Source organism: Cyclopterus lumpus, chromosome 19 (assembly GCF_009769545.1).
Source record: "Cyclopterus lumpus isolate fCycLum1 chromosome 19, fCycLum1.pri, whole genome shotgun sequence".
Classification (NCBI taxonomy): domain Eukaryota; kingdom Metazoa; phylum Chordata; class Actinopteri; order Perciformes; family Cyclopteridae; genus Cyclopterus; species Cyclopterus lumpus.
Window position 1 is genome coordinate 2,524,825 of NC_046984.1, and position 22,143 is coordinate 2,546,967.

General features: G+C 43.6%; 1 protein-coding gene across 1 annotated transcript in view; it reads left to right on the forward strand.

The window, feature by feature from the left end:
• The window catches only part of ryr2a (ryanodine receptor 2a (cardiac)), a 132,158-nt gene that overhangs the window by 81,793 nt on the left and 28,222 nt on the right, over positions 1-22,143 (forward strand). The window contains exons 47-81 of the mRNA XM_034559471.1: positions 149-252; positions 1,200-1,335; positions 1,485-1,671; positions 1,951-2,062; positions 2,277-2,397; positions 2,621-2,790; positions 3,730-3,950; positions 4,259-4,349; positions 4,614-4,754; positions 5,208-5,371; positions 5,563-5,641; positions 5,763-5,852; positions 7,710-7,847; positions 7,952-8,029; positions 8,177-8,252; positions 9,172-9,295; positions 9,647-9,762; positions 10,161-10,225; positions 10,401-10,522; positions 10,795-10,844; positions 12,335-12,395; positions 13,406-13,644; positions 13,863-13,944; positions 14,346-14,476; positions 14,917-15,044; positions 15,602-15,794; positions 16,029-16,111; positions 16,370-16,527; positions 17,582-17,669; positions 18,456-18,548; positions 18,677-18,847; positions 20,224-20,283; positions 21,203-21,337; positions 21,437-21,549; positions 21,667-21,763. Coding sequence (XP_034415362.1) covers positions 149-252; positions 1,200-1,335; positions 1,485-1,671; positions 1,951-2,062; positions 2,277-2,397; positions 2,621-2,790; positions 3,730-3,950; positions 4,259-4,349; positions 4,614-4,754; positions 5,208-5,371; positions 5,563-5,641; positions 5,763-5,852; positions 7,710-7,847; positions 7,952-8,029; positions 8,177-8,252; positions 9,172-9,295; positions 9,647-9,762; positions 10,161-10,225; positions 10,401-10,522; positions 10,795-10,844; positions 12,335-12,395; positions 13,406-13,644; positions 13,863-13,944; positions 14,346-14,476; positions 14,917-15,044; positions 15,602-15,794; positions 16,029-16,111; positions 16,370-16,527; positions 17,582-17,669; positions 18,456-18,548; positions 18,677-18,847; positions 20,224-20,283; positions 21,203-21,337; positions 21,437-21,549; positions 21,667-21,763 — 4,217 coding nt within the window. The remainder of the gene's footprint in view (positions 1-148; positions 253-1,199; positions 1,336-1,484; positions 1,672-1,950; positions 2,063-2,276; positions 2,398-2,620; positions 2,791-3,729; positions 3,951-4,258; positions 4,350-4,613; positions 4,755-5,207; positions 5,372-5,562; positions 5,642-5,762; positions 5,853-7,709; positions 7,848-7,951; positions 8,030-8,176; positions 8,253-9,171; positions 9,296-9,646; positions 9,763-10,160; positions 10,226-10,400; positions 10,523-10,794; positions 10,845-12,334; positions 12,396-13,405; positions 13,645-13,862; positions 13,945-14,345; positions 14,477-14,916; positions 15,045-15,601; positions 15,795-16,028; positions 16,112-16,369; positions 16,528-17,581; positions 17,670-18,455; positions 18,549-18,676; positions 18,848-20,223; positions 20,284-21,202; positions 21,338-21,436; positions 21,550-21,666; positions 21,764-22,143) is intronic.

Consider the following 22,143-nt stretch of genomic DNA (forward strand, 5'->3'; position numbering starts at 1 on the left):
CCTTATTACCCACAGACAGCGTTGTCAGAACAGTGCTGTGTATCCAACAGTGCTGTATCCAGGAACAGTTGTTTTATTAGTAAACGACTCCCTATCCTCTTAGGTGTATTTATATTTATTATATCTTTTCCTTCTCTCCTCCCCTCAGCATCTCCTTCCATGCGAGGATCTACTCCTCTGGATGTGGCTGCAGCATCCGTCATGGATAATAATGAGTTGGCCCTGGCTTTAAGAGAGCCAGACCTGGAGAAGGTGAGGTTTACAAACATCGATACACACACACCCACACACCCAACGGTTGTTTCATTGGAAGAAGGCTCCTATTTATGGATTATGGATTTTTTAACAGATAGACCTCAGTCAGATACGCTGTACACCAGCACACCCTCACCATAAGGGTGCGTTCTAGACCCCCTTATTCTCTACACTAATGCCTGTAAGAGCATCCTTTCCTAACGTCACGTTCATCTGCGTCTCTGAACCTTAGTGATCCCTGGACCGCCCCTCCGAGGCTCAGTCTCATTCTTTGAGCAGCTGGTCAGGGCAAAGCCCTGTGATGTCATGGGGCAACAGTGTTCCAGTTCCAGATACATTCGGACCTGCAAGACAATCCTGTCCTCTATCTGGAACATGGCACAGGGAAAAACAGAAATACCTAAATGCCTTAATGCCATATGGACTATTTCCTTATTCACGTATTATCATTATTGTATGATGACTTTTATCTATTTCATATATTATGACACCTTCAGTCCAACATAGTCCTAAACTGCTCCAGTGCTTGGAAATGTCTGTCTGTTTCTTGTCTGTTTGCACTTCTCCAAACCCAAATTTCTTTTGTGCATCAGTAAAGTTGAGTTGAATTGAATCAAATGCAAAATACAGAATTGTATTTCAGAGGAATAATGGCTGCAGAGGATTCATCTGGGCACCAACAGTAGATGGTGTGTTTGTGTCTCTACTGGATTATAAACTTACTTATAATACCTTACAATCTGCTTATTGCACTGTATGATAATAGCTATAAGCACTCATACATAGTTAATGAAATGCATTATAATGTGTTATGATTATTGTTATAAAGCATGGTGAAGTGCTTATAACTATGATTATACAGTGTTATAATGCATTATATGTATGTTTATGATGCATCATAGACATGGTCGTCATAGATAGTGCCACTCTGTCTGCCTGTGCAGGTGGTGCAGTACCTGGCCGGCTGTGGGCTGCAGAGCTGTGTGATGCTGGTGCGTAATGGATACCCGGACATTGGCTGGAACCCCGTGGAGGGCGAACGCTACCTCGACTTCCTGCGCTTTGCCGTCTTCTGCAACGGTGAATTCACAAGTCCCTTTTCCCACAGTCGAATATATTGGCGGTCACATCTGTTCCTCTCAGACAAAAACTGTTGCCCCTCTTTGTCGACGTGTGCATGTGTATGTGGTGTGTGTTGTCATGAACACCTCTGCTGCTCCGTGTGCTAGGGGAGAGTGTGGAGGAGAATGCCAATGTCGTGGTGAGGCTTCTGATTCGCCGACCGGAATGTTTTGGCCCGGCTCTTCGGGGTGAAGGTGGTGATGGGTTGTTGGCGGCGATGGAGGAAGCCATTAAGATCTCTCAGGATCTCTCCAGAGACGGTCCCTCCCCCACGTCTGAGAGCAGCAAGACACTGTAAGACAACGTCGTCGCTTCTTTTATAGCGATGTTTACTCTTTACTAGAAGAACAAATCTGTATTATTGTAAATGCCCCAAAGGTATCTGTTTCAACCTAAACACAGGTATTATCCACCCCAGTTATGTGTTTTAAAATTGACTGAATGGAGAGAAACACTGTTTCATCTGTTGCTTGAGTAATGAATTATGGGAAAAGCCACCTGGCCTGTTTGAGATGCGAGTGGTCTGGACTATGTAGTAGCATCATGTGTGTGTGTGTGTGTGTGTGTGTGTAGCAGTGACATGCTGGAAGAAGAGGAAGATGATACCATCCACATGGGGAACGCCATCATGACCTTCTATGCTGCTCTCATTGACCTGCTGGGCCGCTGTGCTCCAGAGATGCATGTGAGTGACCCACACACGCACACGCACACGCACACACAGACATGCACACAGACCCACACACACACACACAGACTCGCACACGCACACACACACACAGACACGGACACAGACCCACACACACACACAGACTCGCACACGCACACAGACACGCACACACACATGCACACACACAGACTCATACAGACCCACACTAACCTAACCTATTTTGTTTCAGTTAATACATGCTGGTAAAGGTGAAGCGATCCGCATCAGAGCAATTTTGAGGTCTCTGATTCCTATTGAAGACCTGGTGGGAGTTATCAGCATTCCATTCTCCATGCCCAACCTGGCTAAAGGTAAGCACACCCTGCAGCACCCGGCATCTGACATGCATAACACAGGATTTCTGAAGGTAAACAGGTCCAGTATTGGATCAATGTTAATAATGAGCAAACACAAATAAAAAGCAGCGACTTTTTTTTTTTTGATTGTTAAATCTTTGTGTGTGCGTGTGTGTGTGTGTGTGTGTGTGTGTGTGTGTGTGTGTTATGTGTTATGTGTTTGCCTCTGCATGCACAGACGGGTTGGTGGTGGAGCCGGATATGTCGGCTGGATTCTGTCCAGACCATAAAGCAGCCATGGTCCTGTTCCTGGACAGAGTCTACGGTATAGAAGACCAAAACTTCCTGCTGCACCTGCTGGAAGTCGGCTTCTTACCGGACCTGAGAGCCGCTGCCTCTCTGGACACTGTAAGTGTGTGTGTGAAAACTGCTGTTTCTTTGTTGCCCTTTAATATTTCCTTAAATTTAATAAATTCTGTAGTTTCTCTCAGCTCTATGGATCTTTTTAGTCTATACTTGTTTTGGTTTTGGTTTGGCTAGCGTTGATTTGTGCCTATGTAAGTAGACAATCATTAGCTCGTTGGCAACGAGGGTGTAAGTTTGCATATTGTCCCGACCAATATTTGAGCAAACTTGTTAGAATAATTCCGATGTGAAGCTTTCATCTCCAAGATGACCTCACATACTGGCATTTGATTGGCTCTAAGGGAGGTGGCTGTCTGGAGGCTGAAGGCACACAGGATACGTGGAATATATTGTGAATGTGCAGAAAGTTTTGAACATTTCAAGAAATGTGTCCAAAACACATGATTTATTAAAGTATTAAAGTGTATGAGTAACTTAAACATAATTAATGTATTGTTGCACATTTAAAGGTGTAACTTCCACAATCAAGAGAGGAAGAAAAAGTAAATAATACACGCAAGTGTGTTGACTCAGCACAGATAACATTCAATAAAAGAAGTTGATGCATAATAAATATTTGTGACAGATATTACAGAATGTCTGAGAGCCTAATATATTTTTGAATTGTTACCGGCAGCCTGAATTTTATATTTTCCAATGAAAAAATCATTAAATTGACCATAAATTGATGCGGAACAATTCAAGAGAATGCAGGAGATGAAGTGTTTAATCGGGGGGAGTTAAATACTTAATTTCCTGCACATTTTTGGCACCACTGGAGACAATGTCAAATGTAATGTAATAATAAGAATAATGTAATGTATAGTGGCCCCTCTTTAATCCCACTGCCCCTGAAATGCACATTTTCCTCAGCTCAAACCTGATCGCACACCTTTTCTCTGTCTGTCCTCTCGTCTTCTCCTTTCTCTGTATTGGCGTCAGGTGGCCCTCAGTGCCACAGACATGGCCCTTGCCCTCAACAGGTATCTGTGCACGGCCGTGTTGCCTCTCTTGACCAAATGTGCTCCACTGTTTGCGGGCACGGAGCCGTTTGCCTCGCTGATCGACTCCCTCCTCCACACGGTTTACCGCCTGTCCAAAGGCTGCTGCCTCACCAAGGCCCAGAGGGACGCCATCGAGGAGTGTCTGCTGGCCGCTTGTGGGTAAGACTGAGAGAAGATAAACAGTTGCTCACTCTTAACACCTCTGGCTTCAACCTGACTGCTACTACTGATCACTATATTCTCATTTATTTAATTCCCTAACTCTGTAATTCTTCATTTTCATAGATGCATCTTTGTGAAGCACTTCCTCTTTTAGTTTCTATTATAATGTATTTGCTTGTCATTTACTGATTTTCTACTTTATTGTGTTTAAAGATCTGATTTGTATTACAAGTTGTTTTCTTGATCCTGTTTCTGTGCGGCGGTGGAGATAACCAACTAATGTACGCTGTCTTAATAATGTGCAGTAAGCTGAGGCCTTCGATGATGCAACATCTGCTGAGGAGGCTGGTGTTCGACGTCCCTCTGCTTAATGAACACACCAAGATGCCTCTGAAGGTGAGCAGCATGTTGCAGTTATCTCTGACCCATCGTTTCAAAAGTGCGATTATACTTTAGCTCATCCAGTTGTCACCAACAAAATTATTTTCTTACAAGTGCACTTCCTTTGCATCAGCAGCTCTGATTTCAGTTGTACTGAAAACATGATCATGGACCAGCGAATCTTGCAGTGTGAATTTGTGCCAACGGCGGCACTGTTTCATTGAAAATGGTTCCTAAAGCCAGCAGAGTGTTGATATATGTCCCCTTGACTTTACCCAGCTGTTGACCAATCACTATGAGCGTTGTTGGAAGTATTACTGCCTGGCTGGAGGCTGGGGCAGCTTTGGAGCTGCATCAGACGAAGAGCTTCACCTCTCCAGGAAACTGTTCTGGGGAATCTTTGACGCTCTGTCACGCAAGGTAAGGCTCCAGTTTAGGCCTTTAAAAAATGAAAATGAAATGAATTAGACGATACATATAAGATAATAGACAATAAGTGAATGTGTCAGGGGTGCTTCGGATTTTTGTCGCATGGGACAGATTTATAAAAGAACTAGAAAAGTTCAGTATGGCTCAAGCTCCAAAAAACGCTGAACCCTACTTCTCCCATATTGCAACCAACACTGTAGCATTTCTTTGTTCGACCTACCCCACCACGTCTTTAAAGCCCCATATTGCTTCTTTTGGCTGACCTTTCCCAGTGTGTTTACTGCATACTGTGACTGCATATGCAATTATGGAAAAAAGAAAATATATACAGCCTGTTGTGCTGCCTGTGGTTATGTGGGTGACCCCTAGCCCTGTGCAGTGGAAGTGCACTGCAGTCCAAGGATGGCTAAAGCCGCCTACTGTGTATGTGTCTTCACGGTGTAGCGGTATGACCAGGAGCTGTTCAAGCTGGCGCTACCATGTCTCAGTGCTGTGGCTGGAGCTCTGCCTCCAGACTACATGGAGTCTAACTACATGGCCATGATGGAGAAACAGTCGTCCATGGACTCAGAGGGAAACTTCACTCCACAGCCTGCAGACACTACCAAGTATTTACAACATATTAATTTCTTCTTTGCTATGTTATTGAGAAAGTTGTCTTACGGTGCAGATCTAAATTTCGATATCATAAAGTGTCAATGATTTACCAGTTATCAAAATACATTCCGAGGATTGTTGTCTCGGCTTTGAAAGCAGGTGAACCCACATATTACTTTACTTTTTTTCATTTTTTTTTCAGTGTGACCGTCCCAGAGAAACTGGACTATTTCATAACCAGATATGCAGAGCACAACCATGAGAAGTGGTGTATAGAAAAGGTAAGGAGGCGACGTTCTCATGTCATACATAACATTGTGGGAGATTTTTTTTTTAGAAGATGCAATACACTGCAAGAATATTAAATCCAAATCTCAAACCTCTATTCTTTATGTTTTATAGTTTTCCAATGGCTGGTCATATGGGGAACAGACATGTGAAATCTCCAAGAGCCACTCTTTACTGAAACCATACAAAGGCCTCTCTGAGAAGGTACTCTGCATGCAGCTGTCTGCCTTCAATGATCTCATTGTTTTGGCAAAAATGCCATTTTGACTTTTAACTTTCAGCTGTGTCTCAGCACAGTCTCCCTCATAGTGAGCCGGATCTTGCCAACAAACAGGTTGGCAATGGGGTTTTATGTCAGCTCACGGAATCCTGCTTCTGGTGTATCGTTTATCATTAGCCTGGCATGAGTCTGGATACCAAGCTTTAGGGTTAACTAGGCAGATTTAGACCCCTGTTTGCCCAAGCACTTGCCTACCATGGCTGTAGTTAACTTCAATCTACAGCGATGGAGAACTATTTCTATGAGTGGCTCACGTGCAGAAGGACGCAGGTGATGCGGTACACATTCCTTCCAATATTTTCACACTATTCCACGGGTGGAAAGGTGGCGGCAACGTGCCAAGATATGTAGCAACGGGATAGCAAAGAAAGGGAAGAAGAAGACCGCCGGCAAGGAGACATTAGCAAAGCCCTATGAGGCAAGTGAAAGAAAATTAATAATAATTCTGGTGATACATTTAGTCTGATTTAAATAAGTTTCCTCTCTAATATTCATGACATAAGTGAAAGCAAAAGTTACGGGTCTATGAATCCTGGATGACTGCCAGAGGTGGTGCTTAGCACCGGATATCTTCCGTCTCGCGTACACACAGGTCGAGCCTGTGACCTCGGATGACCTCAGCCGTCATCCTGAGATCAGTCCAACCAAGAACTCTGGCGGTCATCCAGGATTCATAGAACCATAGTTACATCCGTAGCTTTCATTCTATTTCATCCTTCCTGACCGCCAGAGGCCGTGCTTAGCACTGGATGACTTATATCAACAGAGTCACGAGGAATCCCAAGGAGCCTACCTCGTATGGATCAAGCAGAGGAACTTGGCTGAAGAACCACACCCAGTCTGTGAGGGGGGCAACGTTCACTCTCGTGTCTGGTAAATGTGCTCGGTGGTGTCCCTGAGGCTGCAGCACATATATCCTCCACGGGCACACCTCTCAGGGTTGCCCATGACGTGGAGACACAATGGTAGAACGGCCCCTTCAGGGTAGAGGGAGACCGGCCCTTATCTAGGAGGGATGGCATAGACCTGAATACAGTAGGCACGGGGCACTGTACTGGGCCTTTGTTGTGAACCACACACCAGTCGGAAAACAGCCTCCATTTACATTCGTACTGTAGATGGGTAGATGGCATTATGGCATTCAGAATAGTCCTCCTGACTAGTTCTGTGCAGCCGCTTCGCAGCCGGTCGGACCCTAAAACGGACCCACAGTTGAAGGTGGCCGGGATGCCAGATCCAATACCCTAGCTGCGAAAGGAGGTGCCTCCTGTCGGGACCATGGCGTCCCACAGCAGACTCTGTGTGCCAGGGCAGACCAAGTGGCCTCTGGCCATGTGTGAGCCAAGGGTAGGCCTATAGATTGTAAAGCCAAAGAGGAACATTTGTAATTTGTGATTTCGGGCTAAACAAAATAAACACAATTTAATTGAAATTAATTAAACGGACCACTGCCCCCGAGCAGTCCTGTTCTGCCACACTGCACCCCATCCTGAGAGGCAGGCTTCTGTTGTGGTGACCCCCCGGCGGGGTGAATCCATGCCCATGGCAAGAAAATAAAAAAGGACTGATCTCAGGATGAAGATGTCCAGTGCTAACCACCAGTGACCGGTGGTTGAAGGATGACCGGTGGTCAGGAAGGATGAAATTGAAATCTATCTTTGAAGGAAGGGTGATAATTGAAGAACATTACCTCACTTCTCTCACTTTGAGCCACTGAAAATCTTGTTGGAATAATAGCAGGGGAATACTGTATCTTGCACACTTTGGTTGCTATCTTGCAGGACAAGGAGGCGTATTGCTGGCCGGTCAGAGAGTCTCTGAAGACCATGGTCTCGTGGGGCTGGAGCACCGACAGGATCAGAGAGGGCGACCCTGCCAGCCTCCACAACAAGTCCAGGAGGATATCACAGGCCAGCCAGGTAAACATGCACACGCACACTAACTTTGTTATAGAGGAAGATTATATAGAAAAAAGGAAAACCACATGAGACGGTGACATCAATATGTATCCTTTCTTCCACAGCTGTCTTTTGAAGGAGCTCCAGCTTTCAGCCCCAGACCCATCGATATGAGCAACGTTACACTGTCCAGAGACATGCAGGTAGGCTACTGTGTTCCCATACAGACAAGCATGTTTGAGCCCTGAGGTTGTAGCAGATATTAGAAGAATTAGAAGTTATTGTGGATCGATAGATGAATTGATATGTAACAGTCGGAGTCACATATATTTACTATTGTGTTTCTCCAGTCGATGGCAGAGCTGCTTGCAGAGAATTATCATAATATATGGGCCAGGAAAAAGAAAATGGAGCTGGAAGCCAAAGGTGGATATAACGCAACACATGCACACACTGCATTTCCCAAAACCTTTTTCCTTTTCTGCCATCACCACCAAATGTATTTTGTTTCCGTTATTTGATGAACAAAGCCATGGATACGGGTTTCAGTTGTGAACTTATTTGCGAGAATTTCACCACTTTAAGAGTGCTATTTACATTTATTACATCCATCCTTCCCAATTCATGTGAAGACAATAATCGCAGGAATGCCTGAATGTATTTGATGGTCAAAGGTTCAAAGTTCAAGATCACTGTGAACTATGAGGTTTTGGGCCGCGAAAGGAATTGGTATGCTAATTATGACAATCTCACGCAAATGTCTAATGGAATAAAAGGATAAGTTCTACAAAGACTAACTTGGTTTTCTAAAACATTTCCATTCAACAAAACTGCATTGTTTGTTATGTTTTGTGGGAAAAATGTTTCATCATAGTTGCTGGATTCTGCATCAAAACAGGACTTTCACCAGCAAAACCAAAAGTCAATGTTGACTCCAAATATACTTATTTTTTAGTATTTTCAATTAACATTAACCACGTGTTTAAAACTGTGACCCTCGAAACGTAACTGAGACTGTTTAGTTGTATGGGAACGTCTTTATGTAGGAGACAGGGTTGGACAGACGTGGATGTAAACCGCAACTGGATTGGTTGACGGAGCATTTCAACCGCGAGGCGGTGACTCAGTTTTTTGCTAGAAACCACAACAAAATTAGTGTTTGAAATTGTGCATTTGAACCAGAATATATATATAGACAATTTATTTAGTCGGAGCTGAACAAAATCCAGGCTGAAGCTTTACGAACCAGTAAAAAGGATTGTGTCAACCGGTTGTCTTGTGTTTTACATTACATTTACATGTCTTTTTTTTTTTTTTCATCCTGGCTTGTTGCTGTTGTCTCCAGGGGGAGGAAACCATCCTCTGCTGGTTCCCTACGATACACTGACTGCCAAAGAGAAATCCAAAGACAGAGAAAAAGCACAAGACATCCTCAAGTTCCTCCAGATCAACGGTTACACTGTGTCCAGGTAGGAAGTAGGCTTTACACTTAGAACACAGGTTGGATGTACTGTAAAATAGCCTTTGAATTTTGAACGAGGTATGAGCGGTTGAAATATGAGGTTTGAGATTAGCCTGATGACATACTACAGTGTGTGTGTAACAGTGTGTATGTCCCAATCCCTGTGTCTCCCCTAAACCCTGAATCCTCAGGGTCTTAATTGAAGTCACCTGGCAGGCGCCTGAGAGGCTACAAGGGCATAGCATCATTCCTTTAAGTGTGTGTGTGTGTGTGTGTGTGTGTGTGTGTGTGTGTGTGTGTGTGTGTGTGTGTGTGTGTGTGTGTGTGTGTGTGTGTGTGTGTGTGTTGTTGTTTCCAGAGGTGTGAAGTCACAGGAGCTGGATACTCCAGCTATCGAGAAACGATTTGCCTACACCTTCCTCCAGCAGCTCATCACATACGTGGACCAGGCACACCAGCACATGATGGAGTTTGGTGAGACTTTTCTGTTACTCACTGAGTTTTGAAGTCAATGTAATGCAAAGCTCATGCTGTCATACTGTAGTATACGTAAGTGACCTCTGGTGTGGAATCATAGTGCTGGTTCAGAGGAAGGTGACGCAGTACCTAAATGACAAAAGAAAGCACGTAGTGGGTGGCTGCTGGAGAACACAGTGGCTTCTAGCAGTTGTTCCTTAAAGGGGTCACCAGCTGCCACACTGAATACTCTTTTCCATGGACTTTGCCCCACAAATTGAACTGCATAAATAATTTTGGGAATGAGATAAAACATCTTGCTCCTAGCTCAAACACCTGTGGCAATGTGTCGGATGAAGGCCCCCTTGTCAATCTATTCAGACCTTATTGTCTTTGATTGTCTACTCGTCATTTAGATCTGGGAACAAGACCGAAGGGGGAGAAGATTCCTCATGAACAACAGATTAAGTTCTTTGGAAAGGTCAGAACTCTTCCTGTTATTTGATTCACCAATCAGTTTGATATTTTGGTTTACTTTGACCGTGGAAAGTGTATTTGTTGTTGTTTGTGCTATGCAGTATGCAGCATGTTGGTTTGCGATTTCGAACACAGCCCGACAGTCATACCTCGGTGTATTTATACCGTCCATCCCTCAGGTCGTCTTGCCATTGGTGGATCAGTACTTTAAAAACCACCGGCTGTACTTCCTGTCCACAGCCATCCATCCAATCAGCAGCGGAGGCCACGCCTCCAACAAGGAGAAGGAGATGGTGACCAGGTGAGTGTGCCAAATGACACAACAATAGATAGATGGAAAGCCAGTGATGCCAGAGTTTCAGGTTATAGCGCTCGCACTCATGTTGTATTGTTGAACAAGACCTTGACTGTATGTTCAAATTGACTACTTGTGTAAAGGCTGTGGGCCTTTATATCTCCCCTGCTCTCCCTCTGTCTCTGTCTGGATTCATTATCTCACACCTTTCTGTTATCTTTTTTTTCTCCGCTTCCCTCTCTACCTCCTCCTCTCTACTTCCATTGAAACTTTTCCAGTCTTTTCTGCAAACTGGGAGTTCTTGTCAGACATAGGATATCCTTATTTGGTAAGGACGTTCATGCCTAATGCTTCCTCTTCCGCTCCTTCTCTGCTGTTGTTCTGATTGCAGTATGAATGGTTTCATACAGCGGTGACCCAGGAGTAATGCCGCTGTCACACACATCCTTACTCTGCCTTTGGTTGATTTGCCCTGATACTCGATTTTACTGATCTTGCCCCCTCGTGCCTGAACCCAACCAACCCAACCGACAAAGACAGCGAGTAATAAGAGGGCTCATCCCCTTGCCACTAAAAGAAAAATCATGTAGTCCGATTACATCATTCTGCATTATAATTTGCCATGTGCTACGGTGTCTTGCATGGAGGGTGTGTATTTTTGGAGCAGGACAAATGGTCCTTTGTTTCCGGATAACAGGCTCTCAGTCCAGTGGGACATTTGTGGGACTATGGGCTGTCGAAACAATGGGCATTCTCTTTTTTTAGACACGCCCATCCAACCCAACCTTCCTACATGCACTTTGTTGCTCTTTAAACTACTTTGCCTGTCCGGGCTCGCTGTTACATACAAGTTGATCCCGTGGGATATTTATATGAATTATAGTGCATTACTTTTAATAAGTATAGCTGCGGACATTGAATGAGAACAGCCTGCCTCTGAATGACATGCAATAGTTTATGTTGTAAGAAAGTTAAAGGTGCCCTGTGGAAGCTAACGTTTCTGTTTACAATGCGTGCATCTTTGAGGACCAGCGAGTAGCTCGTTGGATGCATTTATTTTCTAATATAACATTTTCAAGGCTGACCTTACTTCAAATTTGCATTGTTTGCATCCGTGTTTTCTTGCTCGCAGTCTTCTTCTTCCCCGGCTTTGTTGGCAGATTGCTTAGTTTCAGAAATACTGAGGACTGAGTGTAGATTTAAACTTAGTGTATACTGAGACGCATGGTAGAATAAGTTATCCTACAGAGGTATGCATCTGTTTTCGTACATATAAAACGCTGTCATCCTGAATGGCAGTAACGTGTTTGTCTGAGACACAGAGCGGCAACAAACAGTGTGTGCAGGGGTGTTGTGTGCATGCGTGCATGGTATTATAGTTGTGTGTGTGTGTGTGTGTGTGTGTGTGTGCTTGTCCTCTGCTCAGCAGCTGTGTGTGTGGTGTGTATTGCCACTTGTTGCACAATATCCAAATGCTGATGTCATTCTATTCAAAGTAAAAAAGATGTTCCATCTTTGCAGACTAAACCCTGGCACAACTGATAACAGATTTGGGCAAATAAAAGATATTTATTATTGCTGTTGATTAGGCCTTTAGACTTTTGAAGCTTTTAGTTTGAAAGGAACATGTTTTTTCTTTGAATATGAGGCTCTGCTGTGTTAATTACAAACGTAAAGTACTTTTGGTTTGAACAAGGAGTTTGTTTTGTCGTGGTTGTGTGCCGGACTTCCCATGCCTGAATGAAAAGGAATGTCAAACCCTACCCAGCATGCACCTGGGGTTTTTCTGTTTATTATGTGATCCTGTCTACTTTTCAGGTACCAATGCCACATCCATAGTCAACTGTCTGCAGATACTGGGACAAAGCCTGGATGCCAGGTAAGGTGTAGTTGAAGGACACATAATATGCATGTCGTCCCATGGAGTTAAAGATGCTCTTCAGAAGACAGTCTGGAAGTGGACAAATCAGCTCATGAGTAGCTTTCTCACAAACCGGCTCTTTGGCCCACAATTAAGTGACGTTGTTTTTCAGGAGGCAAGCGACTCTGAAAAGAGGACTCATAGAAGGTTCTCCTTCACAGACTTTCATACATACGTGAACACTAAATCTTTTTTAGTTTTGTCCCTCAGCAAAACATTGTGTGATCACCTTTCAAATTTAAGTTAAACAGGCTCACACATACATTCCAACTGAAGCTGCACATATTCATTCCCCTTCGTCATTTGGGATCTTAAAGGACCTTCAGTGTGAACTAGGCGTTTTTACTCTGATGGAGAATGAACTGCACTTGCAGACTGCTTTTCCATCTTTACCGAGCCCTCAAAGAGCCGACATTCATCGATCCACACACGCAGTTCAGTCTCGCTCACAGGACACTTTGACACCTTTATAGAGAATCAGGACCCCTTGATGGCCGCTCTCCAGCCTGAGCCTCCAATCTTTCACGTGACGTGTGGTAATTTAAGACAAACCGGAATGTACGTCATCATACAGTGCACATTTGTCACTTTAGCTGTACATTGAACCCAGAATTAGATAGAAGTTCAGTCATGGATCATTTTCATTTGAGAAGTAGACGGACCATCAATCACTGGATGGAGGAACTGAGTCTGCGGGACTTGACTCCTGCTATTCAACCACATACATTCATACTCTCACATTGATTTCTTTTTTGTTTCTGCATGCTGGCGATGAAATTGAAACAAATAAAGTCCAAACATTTCGATTCATATGATTTGAAAACCTATAAAAGATCAAAAGCAAACAAATCAGTGACTTGAAACTAACTCTAAGAAATGATACAAGTCAGACAATAGTAGAATGTGTGTGTTTTCTGGCACTGTCTATTGAAAAACAGATAATAAATGTATCCCTCCCCATACATCAGGACGGTAATGAAGACCGGTCTGGAGTCCGTGAAGGCGGCGCTGCGGTTGTTCTTCGACAGTGCAGCAGAAGATCTGGAGAAGACGCAGGAGAACCTGAAGCTCGGCCAGTTCACCCACAGCAGAGAGCAGCCGCGAGGCGTCACCCAGATCATCAACTACACCACCTTCGCCCTGCTGCCCGTCCTCTCCTCCCTATTCGAACACATCGGACAGAACTTGTTCGGAGAAGAACTCATATGTGCGTGCTGACTTGTGGTGATGTGTGATTTGTGCTTTCAATAGTTTTCACCTTGGTGGAGGAGAAATCCATGCATTTGCACATCAGTTAGAACAGTTGTTTCTGAAGAATATTTGCATATTTCCTTCATTAAATAGATTGTTGTTTCATTGTTAATTTACAGTACATCACAATGTAAACTCCAAACATTCTTTTTTTGGTCACCTCTCATCTTCCAGTGGATGATGTCCAGGTTTCCTGCTACAGAATCCTCAACAGCCTCTACTTCCTGGGAACCAACACAAGCATCTATGTAGAGAGGTACAGTATACCCAACAGCACGTGTGTATTCACGGTGCAGAAAGCTGCCAGTCATATTCATGCCCCATGTGCATGTGGGTTTACATGAATTTACAGAGAACGTCGAATCCAACTCCAAATCAGAATAGTTTACTGAGAAATTGTTCTTTCTGACGTCCATAGGCCACGATGGAGAGTAACATGAGTGCCATAAATCATAAGTTGTAAAAATAATAATAAAACTATAAAGAGGAATGAATAAAACAAATGTAAAGAATATGGAAATACACCAATTTTGAGATCTCTGAACTTTTAGACAAAATTGCTTAACATTGTTCACATTAATTAATAAATGATTTACGATTTATATTAAATAAAAAAGATTGATATTTAAATTGATTCTCTCCTCCTCTCCTCTCCAGACAGCGTCCAGCATTAGGAAAGTGTTTAGCTGCCTTCTCAGCAGCCTTTCCCGTTGCATTCCTTGAGCCTCACATCAACAAGTTCAACAGCTTCTCCATCTACAACAACAAAGGAACCAAAGACAGAGCAGGTATTAACAAATGGGGGTTTTATTTCAATTTGACAAATATGAAGGGCGTTGAATCCCACCAAGACATATAAGTCCTGAGGTGATTGTATCTTCTAAAAATGACATTTACTCTAAATGCAACCAAGCACGTTGTACATTACTGTGTGACTGTTGCTCCAAGACTCAAATGATGGATTAATGTAGGTGCCGAGGTTCCAGATCTGTAGCTGTTGGTTACAGTCTGGTCAATGGCCATCACAATAACCATAAGACAGATAACTGTGGAGATGAACCACAGCACCGGCTGTGCAGAAGCCAACAATGACTCAGCAGGTGTTGAAATGGAAATCAGTGCTCACGTTAGCAGGCAGAACAGCATTCATATGCATTCAAAATGATTATTGCGCTATATATACATGTTTATATTCATCTTTTAAGTGCATTCTCTTTTTACCTATCAGCTCTAGGTCTTCCAGGGCAGGTGGGGGAGGTTTGTCCTCTGATCCCAAACTTAGAGAAGTGTCTGGAGGAGATCATGGAGCTGGCAGAGTCTGGCATGAGATACACTCAGATGCCCCATGTCATGGAGGTGAGATATATTACTAACTGACCTCCTTGGGTCTGTTGTACCCATGTCCATGTGGGTTAATGTTTTCCTCTGGGTCCTCTGATGTCTTCTCATTCACTAAATCCTCCATTTGAGGTATTCAAATTGCTCTTTCAATAGGCATTTTCAGCAGTGCTTTGATCTGCTTAATTTCTCACATGGCCACTTGAGGCTGGCTCTAAAAGCAAGTCAATCCCAGTTGACCCCCGTCTTAAAATGCCCAATTTTACAGCAGGAAGAAACTGTTACCACTACCTCTGCATTACCCTCATTCCCACAATATCCAGCGCTTTTTATTTGCACAGTATTTTAAAAACCCTGATATTACATGTTTATATGCATGTAACCCTGCAAATATATTGAGTTTTTCCTTTTAGTGCCATTATTTACTTACTTTTCTAAAGGTTGTTCTATTTTATTGTATTCTAATTTGAATATTTTGACTGTTTTGAAATGTTCAACAAAGCATTGTCAGGATGGGGAAGTGGGTGATCTCTTGACCAGTAAACCTGAAGTATGTATGTTTCCTTTCACTGTAGGTGGTGTTGCCGATGTTGTGCAGCTACATGTCTCACTGGTGGGAACACGGACCAGAGAGCAACCCAGACAAAGCTGATGGCTGCTGCACCTCTGTGACCTCTGAACACATGAACACTCTGCTGGGAAACATTCTCAAGATCATCTACAACAACCTGGGAATAGATGAAGGGGCCTGGATGAAAAGACTAGCTGGTGAACACGGCAACACACACTGTGTGTGTGTGTGTGTGTGTGTGTGTGTGTGTGTGTGTGTGTGTGTGTGTGTGTGTGTGTGTGAACTAAACACAGAGCGTAAACTTGCCAGTGTGAAACTGCTCTCTTAGTCACCTCAACATAACACAGTGAATGCAAACTGAACAACAAAGCTAAAGCATCGTCTTTGTCCGATGCTCAATCGTTAAACCCCAATCTCTGTCCCCGCTTTAGTCTTTTCTCAGCCAATCATCAGCAAGGCTAAAGCCCAGCTGCTCAAGACCCACTTCCTGCCTTTGATGGAGAAACTAAAAAAAGTGAGTCTCATCATTCAGTCACGTAATATGGGTTGTTTTGTAGTTCGTTAGCATATTGGTGGGCATTCGACATCCTCATATACACATGTAACACGGCCCTAAGCTATCAGACGGTTGCAAGCAAATGGTTCAATACTTTGACGGTAAGTTTGTAAATCTTAAATACATTTTTTGCAAAGTGGGATTATAGTACAGCTAAGACCACAATGTAAGTAGTGTTCAGGTAATGAGGAAGTGGCCTGTTCCTGTGTCCTGCAGAAAGCAGCCGTTGTGCTGATGGATGAAGAACACAGCAAGGCAGAGGGGAGGGGAGAGATGTCAGAGACGGAGCTCCTCATCATGGACCAGTTCACCATACTGGTCCGAGACCTGTATGCCTTCTACCCTCTCCTCATCAGATTCGTCGACTACAACAGGTACTTGCCACTGATTTGATAACTCCAACGCTTATCTACTTAAACCCGAGCATTCTTTCTGAAACAGCAAATGTGACCTCCATCACTTTTGGGTGTGATGAATTACAACTATGTGTTTCTTGCTTCCATGCATGTCCTGCGAATGCTTTGTATAACATAAACTAAGCTGTATATGAGCTGCATTTTGGATAAAGGATGACGGATGTGGTTATCGATAGCCGGTGTCTAAAACAAACAAAAAGTGTACACTCAGTTTTACTCACCACACCACACCGCGTTTATCCTTGAGCTCTGACAAACATGTGTTTCTATCCTTATTAAACATTTGTGATTTCAGTATAGTTACTACAAGGAACATTTAACAGGTTGTGAAACAGTTTCAATGTAATACTGATGCCTCTATATGACCGAATAAAGCAAGTGTAAGCATACAGACTCAGATCCGGCTCCTCCTCCAGTCTGCTGATCCAGATGGGACTGGCCTAATACAAGGTGGTGGTCAGGAGGATCTGTCACGTGGTCCATAACTTTGGCAGGAAGTTCACTGCTTGTGTTGGTGCACCGAGAGAAGCTGCTGCAGGGCACCTGGGTCCGCCTGCAGCTGCAGGACCTGGAGCTCACCGCCGGCTTCCAACACTGTGCTGCTGTAGGAAGTATTGCTGAGCGCGCTGGAGGGACCAGAACGGAAGAGCCAGAACCAGGACTGAGCAGTGAAGACCTTCAGACCCTGCTGCAGTAAAATGAGAGGTTTTCTAAAGGGAGATCTTTAAAACACAAGGCTGTGGCGCTCATGGAAACACTACCGCCTTTGTCCACAGGGGCCGCCAAAACCCATACAGAATGAAAGCTCCTTGTAGTAACTTAATATATTTGAAGTCCTGCATTGTTTACATCCATGTGTAATAGCTTGCAGTCTTCTTCTTGACTTTGTTGGCACATTGATGCATATCTTGGCATGTTACCACCTCCTCCACAGCACGACTAGAGTTCTAAAACTCCACAGGGAACTTTTAAATAGTGCCACTACCACTAAACTGCCTTGGTATACTGACAGGGCCAGATGGCTGAAAGAGTCCAACCCAGGGGCCGAGAAGCTGTTCCGCATGGTGGCAGAGGTTTTCATCTTCTGGGCCAAGTCTCATGTAAGCAAATCACTACATTACATGCTGCTGGTTTAAAATGTCACAGCGAGAGGTAGTCAAAGGAACGCTAGACGAGATCTAACGATATGTGTGACAGTCATTTCGACCAGGTTCTTAAAACCTCACTTATTGGTATTTCTGATAAATAATACTGAATCAACGGACTCCCTACAAAGCACTGGTTGTGGTGCTGATCCCACTAATAATCACCAGTCCAGTCTGCAGCTCAATGGACCCATTAGATACAAGAGTCTACAGCTAAGCTCACAGCGGTGACTGTTAACATGCTGATGATTAGCAGATGCAGTGTTTACAATGTTCACCATCTTAGCTTTGGGTGTTCGCATGCTATTTAGCACTAAACACTAAGTACATCTGAGGCTGATTGGAAAATCATTTGTTTTGCGAGCATTTGGTCAGAAACCAAAGTATAGTACTGATCTAATTTTTTTAACCTGATGATGACACTGGATGACAAGTCAAGCAATCACCCAAAGTCAGTAGGGTTTATCCTCTCATGGTCATCAACGTCTGTACAAAATATAATAATAATAATAATCCATTTAATTTATATAACGCTAATGGCAATACATTTCAGTGTGCCCAACCAACCAACAGATTGTCAGACATTGCATCACTAAAAATGACCTAATCTATATTTGGGTGTGAAATATTTCAGGAGTTGTCACTGAACCGTCAGTGTATTTACAACCTGCTGTCTGAAGCTAATAGCAGACAGCACAACATTGTGACTGCTGAGTGACGAATGGTGTCCTCTTTCTGCAGAACTTCAAGAGAGAAGAGCAGAACTTTGTGGTCCAGAACGAAATCAACAACATGTCCTTCCTCATCACGGACACCAAGTGTAAGATGTCAAAAGTAAGGACGCATGGATCGGAGGAGCGAATCAAGGGTTACCACGTCAGAAGGACGTGGATCGCTCGTTAAATGTAAAGAATAACACAACACACACTTAATAGACCTGTGTGTGCATTTATTTGCCTCAGGGGATAGTTTCCGACCAGGAGAGGAAGAAGATGAAGAGGAAGGGAGATCGATACACGATGCAGACGAGTCTTATCGTTGCCACCCTGAAGCGCCTGCTTCCTGTTGGACTCAACATCTGTGCCCCCGGAGAACAAGAGCTGATCGCACTGGCGAAGAACCGCTTCACCCAGGTAGGAGAACACTGTCTCATCGGTTATAAAATGATGGCGTTCTGGGATGGGAGGAGACACGGGGGAATATGAAAGACTTAACGTGCATACTACTACATAGACTGTATGTAATAACCCTCACTTGGCTTTCAAGTCAAACGGTCGCCTCCATTTTGTTTCAGTACCAACACTGATTTATTGGAAATAAATATTGGTATACCGACAGAAAATCTCCATTAACACAATAACTCCTCCAGTATTGAACTCTTATTGTTTTTAGCTTTGGTTCTCTAGAGCTTTCATATACTGAGCATTAATAATATCTTGGCACGATGCTCAAAATGAAAATGAAAAAGCTGTCAGTGCTGTAGCGCTGGGATCTGTACTGAACAAAGATAATAACGAGGTAATCTGTACACACAACTCTATCACATATGTGTGTGTTACATTACATGTCATTTAGCTGACGCTTTTATCCAAAGCAATCATGTTACATTATACACTGTAGACACAGCTGCAGGGAACAATGCGGGGTTAAGTGTCTTGCTCAAGGACACATCGACTAGGGCGGGGATTGAACCGCAAACCCCCTGATTGAAAGACGGGCATGCTAACCACTGACCCACAGTCTGGGGTTTACATGACCACACAAGTCGTAACACTGCGTCACAGAGCTATTCCATCCTTATTTGGAGTTCACAAATTTGTGTCAAATGCTTTCACTGAACAAACTTAAAAGATTTTGCATCCCCGTGCTAAGTATTTGAAATCTGTTTCAAATGAATGTCATCCATTTTCCACAACAGGTTACTTTGTGATATTCAGCAGATTAGGAACAAAATGAGTCTCATGCATCGATAAAAATGGTCTGTTGATATATGGTGGAAACAAAAGTTACAAACGCATTGTCTGATAAAGAATAACTACAGTGCAGAACTTCATGTGAAGTATAAGTTAAACAAAAGACAAAGATCCCATTGGGCAGCATTTAGTTTGTTGTCACTCAGAGGACGACGGACTTTGTTTGTTGTGTGAGCCAGAGGGGAAACTGAGAATGAGGTGCACTGTTAGTTTTACTGTCCTATCTACAAGGACATAAGGAATGTACCTTTTACTAAAATGACCTTCATTTATGTGGATTTCCTTCGGCTGGATGACTATAAAATACAAAGAAATCAATCAATCAATTGCAGCCTACCCAAAATGGACATGAATCCATAATGCTGACATTAATTGTAAAAGACTTGGCCTGCGGATCATTATTTGTATGCAATAGCTAGAATAGGTTGCTTTGGTGAGAGAGGCCCACCTTCCTTACTATGGGGGAGAGATACTTTTCTTTTCTTCTTCTGTTATTGAATGGTTACCTTTGTCTAATGCATTCACTCCGTTTACAGAAAGACACAGAGGGTGAAGTTCGAGAGATCATCAGGAACAATCTCCATTTACAAGGAAAGGTACAAATACTTTGAGCTTGTATTTAACAGAGTCAACTTAATGCAAGAATATTTAGCTGAACATGATGTCCTGCTTTATATTTAGGCAACAGAGCAATGGAAAAGGTTTTGTATGTTCAGGCGTTAGCCTGAAGGGCTTAACACTGAACATCTTCTGTCTCGCGCACACGCAGGTCGAATCTTTACATCGACAAAGTCTCGTGTGACCTCGGATGACCCCAGCTGGATATAAGTTCCGGTGTCATCCTGAGATCAGTCCTTTGTCATCTTTTCCTGAACACACTGTTCCAAAGAGGGACAGCTTGTCTCAGCCTTTGGAGGGCGAGAGATCCGTAACTCGGACCGATGGTCACAAGCGAAGAGCTCCGACAAATCTTAATTGTAGACACCTTTAGCTTCAGCTAATGCTCCCGTGGTAGTTAGCATGCCTAAACAGGAATATGAAAAAGGACTGATCTCAGGGATGACACCACAACATCCGAGGTCACACGTGACTTTGTTGATATAAAGACTCCACTTGAGTGTGTGTGAGACGGAAGGTATTCTGTGTTAAGCACTGACGGTGGTCAGGAAGGATGAAATGGAACCCTGTCGTTCTAACATCTGATAATATTGTAGTAGCTGATTCAAACATCATGGTCATTCCTACACAGTTCTCCAACTGTACCTGGGACTAAAAAAGGCTTAAACTAACTATGAAAACTAAACCTTTTTGAAAAATGTAAACGTAAAGTAAAACATGCAGACACACTCTGAAAATTAACTTCAACTGAAATGAAATTAATAAGTAAAAAATGTATCAAATAAAAACAAATAGAAAACATGTCAAACCTCTTGTACCCTTGGTGCGCAGCCTCAACACACATTTGAAGGCGTGTCCTCAGTGTGTTTGTGAATTGCATGTGTGTGTCTTGTGCAGCTGGAGGACCCGGCTATTCGTTGGCAGATGGCTCTGTACAGAGACCTCCCTAATCACTATGAGGACACCTCGGACCCAGTGAAGACGGTGGAGAGAGTCCTGGAGATCGCTCACGTCCTCTTCCACTTAGAACAGGTGTGCAAGTGTGTGTGTGTGTTGTTGTTGGATTATGGCGTTCTGGCTTCCAGGCGGTAGAGAGTTGGCCGTACTGAGTGGTTGAGTTTGTATGTTCAGGTTGAGCATCCTCAGCGCAGCAAGAAGGCTGTGTGGCACAAACTGCTGTCTAAACAGAGGAAGAGAGCCGTGGTGGCTTGCTTCAGGATGGCACCGCTCTATAACTTGCCCAGGTACTGTGTGTGTGTGTGTGTGTGTGTGTGTGTGTAGAGGGGTGTGTGCGTGTGTAGCGTACATCTGGCGTATCTTGTAGGAAGGTTTTTACTCCTGCCGTGTCTCCCCCAAACTAGGCACCGGGCTGTCAACTTGTTCTTGCAGGGCTACGAGAAGTCCTGGATCGAGGCAGAGGAACACTACTTTGAAGATAAACTCATAGAGGACCTCGCTGTGAGTTCATTTCTGTGTGAAAAGCCGAGAGAAGGTCCTGCAGTATTGGAGAACATGAGCTACTCTCTTTTTAAAGCCAGAAACCAGAGAAGGAAGTATAATTGACGATGATGTCAACGGCTATAAAGTGTGGTGCTGTGTTGTTTTTTTTCAGCCAAATGAGCTTTATTTATTGATCGTTGATTGAAAATGTACTAGATTCTCAGTGTCATCGAGACTCGAGAGCATCTTTCCCAATTGACAAACACCAAGTCCCGCTCCCCTTAGTTACTGTTGCTAGGCCGTCTAGCCTTGTCAAAAAGAAACACGGTGACACTGGTAGATGCAAAATAACTTCAAGAAGCCGACAGCGAGGACTCGAGTATTAGGGTATATTTTGC